The 17,312-nt window shown below is 51.8% G+C and overlaps 1 protein-coding gene across 2 annotated transcripts in view; it reads right to left on the bottom strand.

Moving 5' to 3' along the window:
* MTCL2 (microtubule crosslinking factor 2) overlaps nt 1-17,312 on the bottom strand; it is a 68,410-nt gene that overhangs the window by 27,943 nt on the left and 23,155 nt on the right. Inside the window, exons 3-6 of one of the 2 annotated variants that reach the window (XM_024559611.4) lie at nt 14,509-14,667; nt 4,138-4,200; nt 2,280-3,461; nt 198-338 (exon numbers count right to left, since the gene is read on the bottom strand). In XM_024559611.4, coding sequence (XP_024415379.3) covers nt 198-338; nt 2,280-3,461; nt 4,138-4,200; nt 14,509-14,667 — 1,545 coding nt within the window. The remainder of the gene's footprint in view (nt 1-197; nt 339-2,279; nt 3,462-4,137; nt 4,201-14,508; nt 14,668-17,312) is intronic. The other variant, XM_045194616.3, reaches the window with a different exon arrangement.

Genomic DNA, 17,312 nt, shown 5'->3' with positions numbered 1-17,312 from the left:
AAAAAAATCAGTCTCTTCGATCGAATTTATAAGCTTCCTTTTTATCAGGCCATGAGAATGGCCCAAACGTCCTTGTTTCCCGTGGAATGCTCAAACCCCCTATCATCACCAGCTGAGACTCCCCATGGACCCCGCTGCTTTTGGGAAGCCGGGCCACTCTCCTACCAGCCCCCCTGCTGGCTCAGGCCGAGGCCCACCTCAGAGGCGTAGGAATCATTGTCCTCAGCTCGGTAAGGCCTGAAGCTCCGGCTGGGGTCGGGCTTGGAGTCCAGGTCGCCAGTGCGGAAGGCCTCTCGAATCCTGGGCTCCCATTCCGGCAGGTCCCTGAAGTCAGGCGGCTGCACCAGAGGCACGGGCAGAAGAGACCAAAAATAACCGTGGGGACGGGCTTGAAGGGCGCCAGAATCAGCCCCACCCCAGGCCTCTGGGCTCTGAGCACACACCTGAGGGCTGGGACCCAGGTGGATTCACCTCGGTGACCCAGCCCCAGCCCTGGTTAGGGCACAGCACCCACTCAATGAATGTTGGTTGACAGGATGAATGAGTAGGTTAAGTGGTAAGGGAGACACTGATTTTGTGAATGTCCACCTTGTGCACAAGCCTCTGAGCCTGCCTCGACCGTCCCACCCTATGTGCAGCCCCAGCTCGTGCCTACCTCAAGAAGAACCAAGGGGGCGACCTAACACGGGGCAGCCTGCTTGCTTAATAAAGCCAGATCAAGCCAGGTCAACGGGGCGCCGATTAAAGAAAGTATGGCCCCGCAGCGCTCTGTAGTTGTGAAAAAAAGAGCTCAAAAAAAGAGCCCTCCCCTGACCCAGCGTCCAGACCAACATCCTTGTTCATAGAACCAAGTATATTTCCTTGAGAGCTCTTATCTCACGTAGTAATTTCATATTCATTGGCGTTCTTTGATTGACATCTCTCTTTCCCACTAGATGATATGGGCAGGGGTGGGCTTGGGGGTTGGGGGAAGGACTCATATCTGTTTTGCTCACCACAGCACCTCCAGCACTGAGCACAAAAAATGTATGGACGATAAACACAGCATCATAGTAAATGAACCAATAACGAGGAAAATAAGTTGTATGATAACAGGTATAATGAAAGACAATTTGGGTGAAAAAACAAATATAGTGTAGAGTATGTGTAGAGAAAGGTTTAATTAATTATTGTATTGATTGATTTTAGAGAGAGGAAAACATTGATTTGGTGTTCCAATTATTGATGCATTCATTGGTTGATTTTTGTACGTGCCCTGGCTGGGGATTGAACCCACCACCTTGGGGTATCAGGGACAAGGCTCTAACCAACTGAGCACCCGACCAGGGACAGAGAAAGATTGACAGGGGTTTGCTATGGTGATGAAACATTCTAGATCTGCACCACTTGACACACACAGCTACTGAGCACTTGAAACGTGGCTATGACTACTGAAGAACTGAATTTTCAGTTGTATGTAATTTTTATTAATTTAAAGTAAAGTAGTCCCCTGCGTTGGCCACTGTATCGGCCGGAGCTACTCCAGACTGTTAAAGGCAGGACCTGCAGGGAGTGAGAAACAGCAAGGAGCAGGCTTTCATCTTTCACTCAGGTGCTCCTGAAGCTCTTCGGACGCTTAGGGACTCCTTTGGTGACAACGCATTTTTGAGGGACAAATGCATTTGTTATTCTAATTTTTCTAAGTAGTATTTTATAGACATCAAGGCTGGAAGTTCATTACCGTTAGAAAGCTTTGTTTTAATAACACTCGTTTTAAAACACAAAATTGCAAGAGAAACAAGAAAAGAAGAAAGGGCAACCTGGAAAAAAGATGGCCTCAGAATCAATCCCTGTATCTATCAATAGGAGATGAGTAAGGGAATTTTGGCATATTTATTCAATGAGATCGCGTCCCGTAATGGGAATTAATATACTGCCGCATGCGACAGCAAACATAATAGTGAGGGAAGGAAGCCAGGCACAAGTGTGTCCTACGTGAGTCAATTTACAGAAAGTTCGAAGACAGACAAGACTGAAAAGACAACGACAGACAGAACTGAATCAAGAGGCTATGCTGGGCAGCGGGCACTGTGGCTGGAAGGGGACACGAGGAGGGGCTTCGGGGCTGTCGGTCATGTTCTAGTTCTTGTTCTGGGCAATGATTACATGGATGTGCTCACCTTGGGAAAACCCTAAGCTCTATACCTGTGCTCGGTGTACCTCTCCATGTGTATGTTATAGTTCAGTAAAAAAGGTTCTATCAAGAAAACGTAACAGGACCTGTGACTGGGACACCTCACCTGGAAGTCTGAGCTCAGGTCTTTGGCCAGAAGAATCTCCTTGCAGGGCCCCTGGGAACCCAAGGGGGTCAGCAACGAGAAGGGCTCTTGCGGCTCCTTGGCAGAACTCCCGAGGACTGCGTCTGCCTTCCGTGTGAAGGCGTTGAGCTCCTGCTGGAGCATGCTCAGCCGAACCAGAATAGCGTGGATGAGCTTGGTGTCCCTGGGGCCCTCGCTGTTGTCGGGGGCCTCATGCAGCCGGAAATCGGCACACTCATTGTCCAGATACATGCGGAGGCCGGCCGAGAAGCCGTTAGCATCAGCTACCAGGACATCAATGGCCTTGCTGACCAGGGCAGCCTGCTCCCTGAGACCAGGCAGTGCCTCAGCTTCCCTGGCTCTGCAGAGTCGGGTGGCATGGGGGCCATGGGCCTCGCCAAGGACAGCGGGCACGCACTGGGCAGAGTCCCCTGCCTCGGCGTCCGTCTCCAGCATTGGCCGCGTTCTCTGGCAGGAGGCAAGATCACAGCGCTGGAGGTTGGACAGGAGCACACGATTCTCATACTGGAGCTTCTTGACCTTACCACTGAGCTCACCGATCTGCAGTTTGGCGGCTGCCAGCTCCTCCTGCGAGGGCTCGCTGAGCACCGAGCAGCTGTCCTCCGACAAGGTCACGTCCAGCTCGTGCTCTGAACGGTACTTGGCCAGCTCGGTCAGCAGCAGCTTGTTCTGGTCCTCGAGTTCAGCCGAGGAGCGCCGCAGCAGCTCCGCCTCCTCCTCCACGAACTGTAAGTGTCGCCGCAGCTCTGCCAGGCTCTCCCCACACTCACTGCCACCCAGCGTGGAGAAGGCCAGGCGCGCCTCCGGGCCCCCACCACTGATACCGTGATCCTTCATGTCATCCATCTCAGCCCGCAAGCCTCGGTTCTCCACCTCCAGTTCCACGATGCGGCGGCTCAGCAGGTTGGCCTCTTCCTCCACCAGCTTCAGGTGCACCTTCAGCTCGGTCTCCCGCGAGTGGGGCGCATCGGCCAGCTCCTCCACTGACAGGGCGCTGTCCAGATCGCCGTAGAGGGAGCGGTACTTGAGCAGCTCCTCCTTCATGCTGTCGTTCTCCTTGACCAGCTTGGTGAGCTTCTTGCACATGAGGGCCGACTCCTCCTTTGCAAAGTGCAGCTGGCACTTCAAATCTGCGCTGTCCTCCTGGGGCCCAACGGGCACAAGGACAGAGAAGACCCAGGAAAGTTAGAGTTGGGAAGCTCAATACCACAACATTTCTGGGAACACCAACTATGTGCAGGGGAAACAGGAATAAAGCAGAGGAAGCCCCAACCCTCAAAGAGCTAGAAGTCCAGAGGGAAGCAGAGAGGGGGACATTGATAAAGCAGCAAAAATGGAGGATCACATATAGCCTGAGGAGTTCAGGAGGGCTTCCTGGAGGAGGCAACATTTTGCCAGGGTGACTATTGCTGCTTCTACCACCACTACCATTACTACAAATTTCCTCACCTGTAAAATGAGACAATAACACTCACTTCCTCACAGAGCCATGGAAGGGATTAAATGAGATCATGCATGAAGAGTGCCTGGCACCCCGACAATCCAAGACCACTAGTGGCTAGCTGCATTTCACGTCTGGCCTATGCTGCATACAGCATTTTACCTATCTGAGTGTGTGAGAGCCACCGGTTCAGGGCATGGTTTTGGGATGTGAAGTGGGCTGCGAAGCTAAGACAATGAACAAGGAGAGGACGGGGTAAAATATGGAGAGGGGTGGGCATCTCTGGGGAACCCCCCCTGGGGCACCTGGAGTTAGGCGTTAAGACTAAAACTGGCCATGGGGGCTGCACCAGGGGCCGAGGGAACTGCTGGGAAGTACCTGCACCGAAGGCTTCTTGTCTGTCTTCCCCAGGGAACGGGTCCCTCTTTTCTTCAAGGAATGCTGGAGGGAGATTTAAGGAAAAAAAGTCGGCATTTGAAGCTCATGATGGTGATGTGCATCCAGAGAGAAGTCACAGAGCCTCAGGTTCCACGGAGGGCCCCCATCACCAGGCCAGCCCAGCCATCGCCAGGCCTTGAGCAGCACCAACTGCTGAGCCAGAGGGGCTCCCAAGACCACGCAGGGGGCTGCCAACGGGGGACAGGCCAGAAGCACTTGAGGAGCTGATTCTGAGCACACCTGCCCAGGGCGCATCCCCTCTCTCCCACCACCATGCTGAGACCCAGCTGGCTTGTGCTGAGACCCGGTGACTGGGTTTCTGTTCTTGGTTGTCTTTCATTCATTCATTCACCCAAGACTTCCTGAGCACCCATTACGCACTAGGCACAGCTGGGTGTAGAGAACACAGCAGGGAGCAAAGCAGACAAGGTATTTGAGGAGGATGCTGTGGTGCTCCACCCAGATCTCCCCTTCAGGACTCGGGCACTCGCCTCCCCCCTCCCCCAAGGCCTCAAAGCTGAGTCCTCCTCCCAGCGGCCCACACCCAATGACTGGTCCAAGCTCCCTTGCCTCAGCTCCGGACAACTCTCCAGGAGATTGGCCGAGCCACTGGTGTGAAGGCTCCACACCCCAGCCACACCCCAACTTCTCCCTCTGCCTCGCTTCCTGAGGGGAGTGACAAGTCATAATTCCACAGAAGCCTTGGAAATGATGACGGACTGGTGTCAATTTAAACTGTAAATGTCTGCGTGCAGATTAAAGCAAAAAAAGACTATGACAATAATCATGCCTCAAAATCCAGAAGTGATAGGGGAAGGAAAATCAATACATTTGATCAAATAAGCAAAATCCCCACGGAAAAAAAATACACCTTAGGAAAAGTAAAAGGATAAATGACACGCCCTGGCCGAGTAACTCAGTTGGTTACAGCATGGTTCTGATATGTCAAAGTTGCAGGTTCGATCCCTGGTCAGGGCACGTACAAAAATCAACCAATGAATGCATAAATAAGTGGAACAACAAATCAATGTTTCTCTCCTCCTTCTTCTCAAAAAAAATAATAATAAATTTTTTTAAACTTAAAAAATATATAAATGACAAACTGGGAAAAATATTTGCAATTCACATAACACTGACAAAGGGTTAATATCCTAAATAGGTAAACAGCTTCACAAAATAAAGAATAAAAAAGCCAACAAACCTAGAGAAAAATGAGGGAGCGATGTGCAAAACAGTTCCCGGGACAAGAAAGGTGAGTGGCTCCTAACCACGGGAAGATGCTCAACGCTGTTCAACGGAGAAATGAAAATTGATACTACTCTATTGAGAGCTGGGAGGGAGAGGGGTGTAGGGAGACTAAATGGTAAAGGAAAAAAATACAATAAAGATTAAAATTTAAAAAACCCTACACTGAGATATCATTTCTCACCTATCAGATTGGCAAAAATCCAAGCATCTCACAACACACTCTACTGAAGCTATGGAGAAACAGGAGCGCTCCTGTGTCTCTGGCAAGAAGACAAAATGGCACACGCCCTACAGAGGGGAATTTGAGGAGAAGTTAAGAGGTCACAATAATCACTACTGACATTTCTGGGTTTCAGAGTCATTCAGTTAGAGGTATGACTCCCCTGAACACTTCTTCCCATAAGAGGGGCGATTCATTTAGGTTGCTTCTCTTTTCAGGTTGGGCAGCGTGTTTTTTTTTTTTTAAAGATTTTATTTATTTTTACAGTTGGGGTCAGGGGGAGAAAGAGAGGGAGAGAAACATCGATCGGTTGCCTCTCACACTCACCCAAGCCAGGAAGCGAAACCACGACCCAGGCACATGCCCTGACTGGGAATCGAACCAGCAACCTTTCCCCTCATGGAACAACACCCAGCCCACTGAGCCACACCAGTCAGCACTGGGCAGGTATTTTTTGAGAATGATCTGGTGTGGTTTGAATACACGCCCTTCCTACCTCCACCTCTTACACCCCACCCCTGAAGGGGAGAACCACAGATGTAATCCAAGCCCCCCTTTACTGAAGGTGAGAGTGAGGTCCATAGCAAATCCGTAGCTGACCTGGAACCAGTTCTTGACATAGTTCTAAGGACTTGGAAGGAGAAAATGCACCTCCTTCGATGAGTTGGCACAGTGGCTCTCAATCTGAGTGTACATCACAATTATCTAGGAAACTTCAAACAAAACAAAACAAAAAAATAACGCCCAAGGTCTCACCCTCCCCACCCCCACCCCCCGCCCCGAGATTCTGATATAACTGGTTTGGGGTAGGTCCCAGACATCAGGATTTTAAAATAGCTTCCCAAGTGATTCTAACTTGCAGCCCAGGTAGAAACCACAGAGCCAGGAAGAAAGATTAACTCCAGATGGGCTCTTAAGTATATCTTAAAGTCCAATCAAATCCTAAAGAGACCTTTTGAAATGCAAATGAGGCAGGCCGGCAGAGGCTGGTATTTGAGACACTGGGTGCCAGGACTTGTTTTGTTGGGTGAGAGCCACAAAGCAAGTCCCCCCACAAAGAGCCCTTCCCACAAATGGGGCCCAGGAAGGGGGTGCTCCGAGGAAGACCCCCACGTGGAGCGGCTGAGGTGAGGGCTCTAGGTGGAAGGTCTGGGCTTGCTTAGCACCCAGCTAAGTGGGAGGGGCTGGCTTCAGCAGGAAGCTGAACTCTGGGAACCCCACAACACTGAGTCTGTGGTCCTGGGTGGACCCCCTCCTCTCCCACAACTCCGTTTTACCATCTATAAAACTGAGCCGTTTTTGTGACCACAGCCTCTTCAAGCACTGCAGACTCCATGGAGGAAGGAAGTGGGGGACGGGAAGGGGAGCCGGGGGTCTCCAATGGCACCGAGAGGTCCCAGCCACCACACACATAGAAAGGAGTGAGATAATATAATATAAAGCCTACAGACATTAAGAAGGACAGAGGAAGAGTGAGATTCACCGACTCGGTAAAGTCTCTGAGACATCTTGTAAGGGGAAAAAAGAACCCGCAAAACAAACCCTAGCACCCAAGGGTCCACCAACTGATGAAGGATGAACAAAACGTGGCCTATCCACACAGAGGAATACTGTCCCACCACAGAAAGGACTGAAGGACCGACACACGCTGCAACACGTATGTACCCTGAAAACAGCACGCTCAGTGAAGGGAGCCCGTCACAAAGGCTGCACAGTGTTTGGTTCCGTGCACTCGAGGTGTCCAGAGCAGCCAGCTCCCCGGAGGCAGAAACTAGACAGATGCCTGGCTGCCAGTGGGGAGCAGGGAGTGACCAGGACGGGTTTGGGGTTTCTCTTTGGGGTGATGGGAATGTTCTGGAATTAGAGAGTGGTGACGGTTGTTCAACTCTGAATGCTCTTAAAGCCACTGAACTGTACTGTACACTTTTAAAAAGGCTAACGTTATAGTATGGAAAGTATATCTCGATAAAGCTGTTATTAAAAGACAAAGCATGTTATCATTTTGATAAAAATAAAACGTGTGTGCACGCACACCTATGAGGGGAAGCAGTCTGAAAATTAACACCACGCTGTTAACGATGAGGACACAGGAAACTTGCATTTTGCACTTGTTCCCCCACATGTTTTGGGGGGGGATGTAGTTTTCTTGCATCTTTTATTATGCAATATTTTTACAAATAAACTGACGTATAAAAATACACTCTCACTGTAAATCTGTACCATGCTGACAAAGCAGAAGGCCCCTGTGCAGCCCCACCCACTCTCCCACCCAGCCTGAGTGGCCACAGCCGCCGGGTGGCTGGAGCTCCTCCCTGACCTTTGGCTCTGTGTTTAAAATACTGAAATAGACAGTGTGCTCTTCTAGACTTTCTTTGCTTCCTGTGTTTACTTGACTCTGTGATCTTTGATTTTTATAATAAGCACTTTAGGCAGAAGAAAACCCCCAAACATCCAGCATTTTAGAAAATAGTCTGTGTTTGAGCTACATTATTTTGGATGTTGCAGAAACTGTGCATGTAATATAACCCCATCCTTATTTTTAAAAATACACAGACACAGAAATATACAGCGTATGAGCACAGACAAAGGCCTGCAAGGATACAAACTATGAAAAATAAATTTACAAAAAAAGAAAGAAAGATACAAACCAAACTGCTAATCACAAGTTAGGCCGAGTCAGGAGTAGAACTGAGGGAGGTGGTGAGGGGAGGCTGTCTTCTTTTCTTTTATGTATGGTTGTTATTATTTCTATTTTTTTCTGCACAACACATTCGAACTTCAAAAAGTGCAGAAAGGAATGCAGTGAACCCCTCGCCAGTTCCCTTGCCTGAGGCGACCAATGCAGCCAGTCTGAGGGTCCCCCCTCAGAGGCATGCCAGCCTGCCCGCGCGCTTCTCTAGCGATCGTTTTGCTTTGCTGAGCTTGTCCCCTTTTTAAAAAATGCATACACACACACTTCAGTATATGTGCGCACATAACAGAAAAATCGTACTGGAAGTACATATATCTCTCACCCAAACAGCAATTTGGTAATTACTCAGAGTAATTCCCTCTAAATATTGGATTACAGGTGAATTTTTTCTCCTTCTGGTTTATGTGCATGTATTTCTAGTCTTTCTCTACTAAGCATATTTTACCTGTTGGGTGAAGGGGGAAAGTGAATAGTAAAATGTCTTTAAAGTGTACTTTCCCTAAGGAAAGTCACTGAACACCTTCCACCAGGCAGACAGTGAGCTCGCAGTGTCGAACCTCACCAGAAAGGACAGGCAGTGGGCAGGTAGGATAGGCCCAATCAGGACCCGAGTGGTTCCAGCCTTTCAGGGTTGGAGCTGCCCCTTCCCCCATCCCGTCTAAGCCACCAGGGCTCCCGCACTGCCCGGTGGCTCCTGAGGGAAAACGAGGCAGACTCACAGAGCACGGACCTTCCTCCCCTCCGCAGGGCAGCTGGTCCCGCAGCCTGGCTCCCCTCAGGGAACCAGGGCCTATCGGAGCCCCCTGATGGAGCCCCCAGGGGCTCTGGCCCTGTGCCTTGGAAGGGTGGAAGAGGGCAGGATGGCACTCAGGCACCCACAGGAATGCCACTCCCCACCACCAGACCAGAGGGCACACTCTGGTCTGGCGTGTAGCAGGGGCTTCCCCACCCACCAGCAACTCACGAGGCCACCCTTGAGCAGCCAGGGAGGTGCCTCTAAACGTTCTTGGACTAACGGCTCGTGGCAGGAGCAGGAGCTATGCCCCTGCTTGTCCTTCAGGAGACTAGTAGAGCACGTCTCTGCCCCTCCAGCCTGCACAGAGGGGCCCCTGCCCTCTAACACCTTCCATGTTGCCAGGGAACAAAGACCAACCTTCAAGGAGTAAAATGAACCTTCTGCCAAAACAGCTGGGTAGATTTTCACCAAACTTGGAGGTGACGTTTGGACAGGTCGCACTGAAAACACAGACTGTGCTGTGTGCTAGATTTACTCTAGGGGGTGCCCACGGAGGGCGTGCCTCTCAAAGACAGGCATTCTTCCTCTGGGGCGGCTGAAGCAGCTGGACCGAGAGGCCGAGTGGCTCGTGGCTGGAGGGAAACACAGGTGGGGCGGGGGGAGGAAACCCCGGGACAGGCATTGCCAACTGCCCGTGTTGATTTGCAAGGTAACCGCTCCTTCCACGGGCAATGGACAGTCCCACGTGGAGAGCTCCTTGCAAGAGGCAGCAGAAACACACGGGATGAACTAAGGGAAAGGCCTCTCCAGGCCACAGCCACCACAGCCACCACAGCGGCTGTACAGGTTGTGGCAACGACAGCGCTCACCGAGCCCTGTTCCCTGGGCGCTGCTGGTCTCCACCAATCCCCACAAACACCTGAGACGAAAGGATTAATATTCCCCTTTACAAAGGAGCAAACAGAGACCCGATCTGCACAGCGTGACTGTTATTTGCAAGTGGCCAAGTGAGAATTCCTACTCAGGCCCACGTGACTCCGACTTCACCTTGGCCACGTGCCACACAGACCGTGGCCAGGCTGCATCGGGGACAGCGCCCACAGAACCAAGGTGCGAGCCCAGGTAACCTGACCCCACGGTCAGCACCCGTCCTGCCCCATCAGACTGGCAATCAGCACAAGATGCCTGTTCCAGACAGGAGGCGCTCACAGAGCCTCGGCGGAGGCTCTGAGAACACAGCAGGGTCCTAGGAAGGGCCCTGGATGGGGCAGGGACGGCCAGGGCATCACCATGAAAGTCAGTGTGGCTTCAGGAGGTACGGAGCCCTGAGTCAGAATCCCATCTTCGTTCCCCCAGGCCTGTCCGCATACCGCAAGTCCACTCCCAAGTACATACCCAAGAGAACGGAAAACATAGATTCACACAAAAACCTGTATACACATGTTCACAGCAGCATTACTCAGAGCAGCCAAAAAGCGGACACAACCCACATGTCCACCAACTGAGGAGTGGACAGACAAAATGTGCTACGTCCACAGAGTGGGTCATGAGAAAGAATGAAACACTGATGCATGTTTCCACACAGATAGGCCTGACATCATTATACTGCGTGAGAGAAGCCAGTCACAAAAGCTCAGATATGGCACGATTCCGTTTTTGTGACATTTCCAGAGCAGGCAGATCCACAGACACAGAAAGGAGACCAGTGGTTGCCGTGGGCCGGGGGGAAGGGCGAACGAGGAGTGACTGCTAACAGCTGCAGGGGGACTATGGGGGCAATGGAAGTGTTCTGTTTTTAATACGTTATGGATATTTTAAACAACACTGAATTGTACACTTCAAAATGGTGACTTTTGGCCCTGGCTAGGTAGCTCAATTGGTTAGAGCAATGTCCCGATACGCCAAGGTTGTGGGTTCGATCCCCGGTCGGGGCACATACAAGAATCAACCAATGAATGCATAAATAAGTGGAACAACAAACCAATGTTTTCCTGTCTCTAAAATCAATCAATAAATTAAAAACTGTACAAATAAATGAATAAAATACAATGGTGACTTTTGTGACATGTGGATTATATAACAACTTAAAAATCACCAAGATCACCACCAACTGTAAAAAGGGGACAACAGCAAACACTCCCTCCGTACACTGGGAAGCTGGGATGTACAAGGAACGCTCGGGGCGGTGCCTGGGTACAGGGCGAGCCCTCGCACACAGCAGCTGTATCCTGATGAATCCCGTCCACACTGACACTGGTTCTCTGCCTACAATGCAAGAAGGGGAGTGATGCCGATGAGGGAGAGGCCGGTGTTATGATCCCTGAGCTGTGGCCCAGCTGGGCAACAGTGCCACCGTGGAGGGTGGCTAGGGCTGGCCACCCTCCCTTCTCCTAGCAGAGAGCAATCTCCACGGCAACCACATCAGCTCAGGCCAGGGGATCCTGTCCCCAGCCGGTGACAGCATTGCCACAGCAACCTGTCAGGATGGCGAAGGCACATCTTGATGATGCTCTGGCAGAAGAATTGCTAAGGGACCCTCATCTCCATAGAAACCATGTCAAGAGAAGAGGGAGGAGGGAGAGGGCAATCAGCAAGTAAACACAGGGCCACGCCTCTTTGCCCAGATACCGAGGCACCAAAAGGCTCAGCCCGGAGAGGGCTAGACCAGTTTCGCTAACCTTGCCTTCAGTTTCCTGAGCACCTACTATGTACCAGGCAGCACGAAGGGCCCGTTACATGCTTGACTGCATTTAAAATTTCACAAATAATACTCAAATATATACCTACTGTTAAAAAACAAACAAACCCAACTGCAGCACTAATAGTATAAAAGCAAAAGCCATTCTTCACCCCACTGCCTCTCTAATCCTTCAGCTCAGTGTGTCTTCCCCCAACGCCTGTTACATGTTTACGCGCGTGCGTGGGCGCACACACGCGCACACACACACACACACACACTTCAAAGCCGATTTGTTTTGTGTGGCTTTTCCTGCTTCACTACGTCCCTGAGAGACCTTTCCATGTCAACACACACAGTTACAAAGTTGACCCTTGAAGAACAAAGGGGTTCAGGGCACTGACTTGCCCCCCAGTCCACATGTAACTTTTGACTCCCCAAAATCTTAACTACTAGTAGCCTACTGCTGCTCAGCAGCCTTACCGATAGCACAAACCACTGATGAACACATGTTATATTAGTATATACTGTATTCTGACAACAAAGTAATCCAGAGAAAAGCAAATGTTATTAAGAAAAACATAAAATAGAGAAAGTACATTCCCAGTATTTATTGAAAAATATTCACGTATAAACAGACCTGTGTGATTCAAACCTGCATTGTTCCAAGGTCAACGGTATATATCCACCTTATTTGTTTTAACTGTGGTCAAGTATATGTAATATAAAACTTACTATTTTAATGGTATTTTTTTTTTTATCATGGCCAAATATACGTAACAAAGTTTACCATTTTGGGCTATTTCAAGTGCAGCAGCCCTTGAGTATGTGCCCCTGTGGTCAGCGGTCGTCCCCGTTCGTCTCCTGGACCATTTCTCCATGTTGCACGGAATCACCCCACCCCCGCCCCCTCTGGCCCCTGGTAAGCACCATTCTCCTTTCCGTCCGTACGAATCCGACTACCCTAAATATTTTGTGTAAGTGGAATAATATTTGTCCTTTTGTGCCCGGCATACTTAACTTACCATCATTTCTTCAAAGTTCATCCATGTCCCAGCCTGGGTCAGAATGTCCTTCCTGACCAACAGCCCATGGTACAAATGCACTACGCTTTTATTTGTCTGCCGACAGATGTTGGGGTGCTTATCCCTTTTAGCTGCTGTGAATAATGCTGCTGTGAACACAGAGGTACAAATATCTGTTTGTGTTCCGGCTTTGAGTTCTTGGCTGCAGACCCAGAAGTGGAATTGCTGGCTTACTCGGTCACTCTGTGTTTAACTTTTGCAGGACCTGCGCATTTCCTTATTCTTTTCTTCTCCACACTGTTCTACGGTTCCCCAATCTTACTAATAACCATAAACGACCTCGTAAACTGGGTCCTGTTTTCATCCTGACGTCACAGAAGAAGAAACTGAGACTTAGAGAGGGGAAGTGGCTCCAGGGTCTCGGCCATGTCTCTGCCAAGGACATGCTGGGTGAACTCAGGCGAGCTGCTATCCCTCTCTGGGCCTCAGTGTCTTCTCCATCACCACCGGAACAGGCTGACCTCCAAGGCACTTTCTCAAATTGTCTCCCCTTTTCACTACCAAGGGTGGCAGCAATGAGATGTGTGAAGAAGATGCCGCCCTGTGTTCTGGGCCAGGCCTTGGGTGGCAGAGGCTGCCTGAGAGAGGGGGCCTCCCACGCTGCCCTGGAGAGGGGCGGGGATCCACAGCAGCCTCAGGGGCAACCACCTCGTCTCCACACTGAGGAGCCATTGGCACATCACACTAGCACGTTCTGAGGGAAGGGCAGCTGAAGGGCTGCTCCGGCCCGGGGCTGTGGCTGTCTCAGTCCTGGAGCACTGGCATGCCTGCCCTTGGGGAAGGTGAGGAGTGTGCCCTGTACAATCCTATGATACCTCGTGAGCAGCCAGACAGCTGAGGCCCCGCCATGCTTCCGAAGCCAGAAGCTACACCAGGCTGCCTGGCACACACCCCTGGAATCTGGAGAATTCAGCCCTCAGGGGTCACTAAGGCTCATGGTTTCCAATCAGCGTTCTGCAGAGCCCACGGGGCCCTGTGTGACCTCAAGGACATCCATCCCTCTCTCAGGGGCTATTTTCTCATCCAAAAAACGGGTAAGATCATAACCTCATTGGGTCTTTGTGAAAACTGTTGAGATAAGGTGTCCAGCATGGTGTCTAACAGCAGAAGGAAGAAAGGGCATGCCAGGGGAGGAACTGGCACGATCAAAGACAGAGAGGCTGGCAGCTGGGGGTCATCTCAGGGAGTGAGTGTCTAGACACACTGTCCAGAGCCCCAGCCCCGCACTGAGTGACGGTGCCTGGCAGTCCCGGAGGCACGCACGCAGAAATTATTCCAGCATAGGCTCACAAGGGCTCGGGGCATTATTGTCCCATTTTATGTATGAGGAAACTAAGGCACAGAGGGCCAGCCCCATGCTGGGCACAGTGGCTGTTTGCTTCGTCAGTCCCCCATAGGAGTGGTTCTGAGAGGGATGACTGTCTCCTATATTAGTCTGTAGGCTCCTTGAAGAGAGGAACTGAGTGTCTTTCATTCACCACTGGGTCCTCAGTGGCCAGCGCAAAGTGGACACAGGAGGCGCTCAGAGAACGTGTGCTGGAGAAATGAATGGATAAACAGCTCTGCCAGGGAGGCCTAACGGTACAGAGTGGCTGGAGCTGACACAAGCCCGCCACCCCAGCCTGGCCTGCCCAGGACGGACGAGGTGCTCACCTCTCTGGGGCGCTCCAGCTCCGTCTGCAGCACCTGCTTAGCCAGCTCGGTCTCGATGAGCCGCTGCCGCAGCTCCTCGTTCTCCTCCTCCAGGCGCGCCCGTTTCTGCTCCACCACCTCGAGCTCCTTATGCAGCCGCACAGAGATGTCCTTAGAGACCTGAGCAGGAGTGGGTGATGAGCAGGACATGGGCAGGCTGCATCCCATCTGGGCCACAGAGAACTCCTGAGCAGGCAGTTTCTCTCATCACCCCCACTTAGCAGATAAGGAAACCAAGGCACAGAGAGGTTAAGTAACTCACCAAGGGTCACACAGCCAGAAAGGAGTAGAACCAAAATCCAAACCCAGGCACCCCATGTTCCTTATGTCTATGTCACAGGTCAGCCCCCAGAACTCTATAAAGGCCCTTTGTGTTCTTAGGAACGCCTTTTCATTTACCTGGGGCCCCTTAACACTTCCAAAAGCCTCTTCCGGCCACCCTCTTGCCAATCTTTGCAAGAGCCTGTGGCTGGGCCAGAAGCTCATTTAAAAGGGAAGGGAAACTCAGAGCAAGATGGGCAGCCCCAAAGCCACTGACACCCTATCCCTGCCAGTGACCAACATGTGACCCTAGGCAAATGGCTTCCCCACTCTGCGCCTCAGTCTCCTTAACTAAAACCTGGGTGCAACAGTAGCAGCCCCGACCTCCCAGGCCCACAGGAGGACTGGATCAGCTGTTGCACAAAAGGCTTGGCCCACTGCCTGTGCAGGGGGCGCAGGGTGAGCGGTTGCTGGTGAGTGGTGGCTGCTGCTGGGAGCAGCTGAAGCCCAGAAAGGGGCAGGACTTGCTGGAGGTCACAGTGTGTCCCCGAGGCCTGTTTCCAATCATCTGGGATATAGAACATGCCCCAAACAGCAAAGCCTGGGCTGGTGTCCCAGTTGTCCCTGCAGAAAGGGGTTGACAGAGCTGCAGATTCCAGTCCTGGTCCAGGACTCTACAGCAACAGCACCTAATTGCCTCGAAGATACCCTCTGTTCTGTCTGTCCCAGGCTGGTGGAGGCCTCAGGGAAAGAGAAGGACCCTTCTTGGCTGGGAAATCACAACCAGTCCTGAGTGGGCTGGGCACTACCATTGGTTAAATACCTACTATGTGCCAGATTCATTCGCCTTCATCCTAATTCTGTCCCCATTTTACCGATAAGGAAACTGAGACTCAGAGTGCAAGGGACTTGCTCAGGGTCACACAAAGCTATTGTGGGCTGAGCTGGGGAAGCCCCAGGCATTTGGTTGAGGGGCCGGCACAGCCAGGCCTCTGGGAGGGGTACGATGCCTTTTCCAGCAGGAATGGGGCAGCTGGCCCAGCTCCCCATGCCTGCCAGCCTCAGAAACGACCAGTGCACCTCCTCCCTGCCGGAAGGAAAGAGGGCCCTCCCCGGCTCTGCCCTCTGCCTGGGCTCCGGCCCAGCTCGGCACAGACCCCTTGGCAGTGTGTGAGGCAGGCCAGGAAAAACAACGGTCAGAAAGGAAATTCAGCACTGCCTCCCCCTCCCTCCTCTGCCCACTGCCTCTCTCTGTCCCTGAAGATCTCCCAAGACGGCCAGAAGCTGGTCCACGAGGATCATCCCACAGCCTCACTAGGCCACCAAGCTTTCCTCATCCACCAAGTGGGGTGAGCAATCCCTCGGCATCAGAACCAGGACTTCGCAGGTGGGAAAGCCCGATTCCAGCCTGGTTCCAGCACTCCCTGAGTGTGCGACTCAGGACAAGTTAGTTAACCCCCCAAAGTCTCAGTTTGCTTGTCAGTAAAAGGGGGTTGATCACAAGGGCTGCTGAGAGGAAACAATGACACACTGCTCGGGCTGGTGGCCAGAATATAGTAGGTGCTCAAAAAATACATCGATTTTGAATGTGGCGTCAAGATTACCGCTTCACCTCTGTGTACTGATTTTATCCGACTTGGCTCTAAACCCCCAAAACCTCCCTTTTCAGTCTGATGTCAGGGTTTTTGCTGGAAGTGTTCAGTCCCAGGGTCCTGGCGATGGTCCCCAGCTTGGGGCTTTTAAGTCACCCAGTAAGCCCCAGTCCTGATCACCACTTCACTCATTCACTCATTCATTCATTCATCCCCTTAGGCCCTAGGTGCAGGAGTGGTGGGACAAAGGTCAAGGCCCCAGACCACGTCTGGGCTCCTTCACATCTGTGCCCCAGCCGTAGCTCAGGGTCTGGCCCACACTAAGTGCCTAATAAGTGCTTATTGGATGAACAAACAAATCCAAGGCTACAACAAGCAAAAAGGGAGAAAGATGAAGGAGTGAATAACAAAGATATGGGAGCTGCACTTACCTAGCTTGGCTGGAGATGCTCCCCCAAGCACCCACCCCACCCACTGTCCGGGGGGGCTGTGTCCCTGACTGGGATGAGGGAGCAGCCGCTGGGGGCCAGGCGTGCTCTCCAACCATTCTCCTACCTGGACCAGCTCCCCTCCATCCGGTGGGTTGCTCTGTCCCCACCATGGCCTCCACCTGGGGAGGTGACTGGCTCCTCATCAAGAAGCCATAATGCATGTGGATTCCTGGATCCTCTTGGGCTCCTGAGAACTCTGTAGATTTCGTCCCTTCCGTGAGATCCCAGTTGCATTCTGCCCTGCTCCCCACGGGATCCCCCTCCACATGCGATCCCTACTCGAGGGGCGCTATGTTGAAAAGCCTGACTCCAGGAAGCTTACAGAATTCCAGCGTGGACAGAAGAGCCCTTAATCTCAGATCCCAGAGCCTTGTGCCCCCCACGGTGGCCTAAGGGGAGCAGAGAGCAAGCTGGCCCAGAG

The sequence above is a fragment of the Desmodus rotundus genome, chromosome 6 (assembly GCF_022682495.2).
Source record: "Desmodus rotundus isolate HL8 chromosome 6, HLdesRot8A.1, whole genome shotgun sequence".
NCBI lineage: Eukaryota > Metazoa > Chordata > Mammalia > Chiroptera > Phyllostomidae > Desmodus > Desmodus rotundus.
Note: the sequence above shows the minus strand (reverse complement) of the source record. Positions and strands in the feature narration are given on the sequence as shown.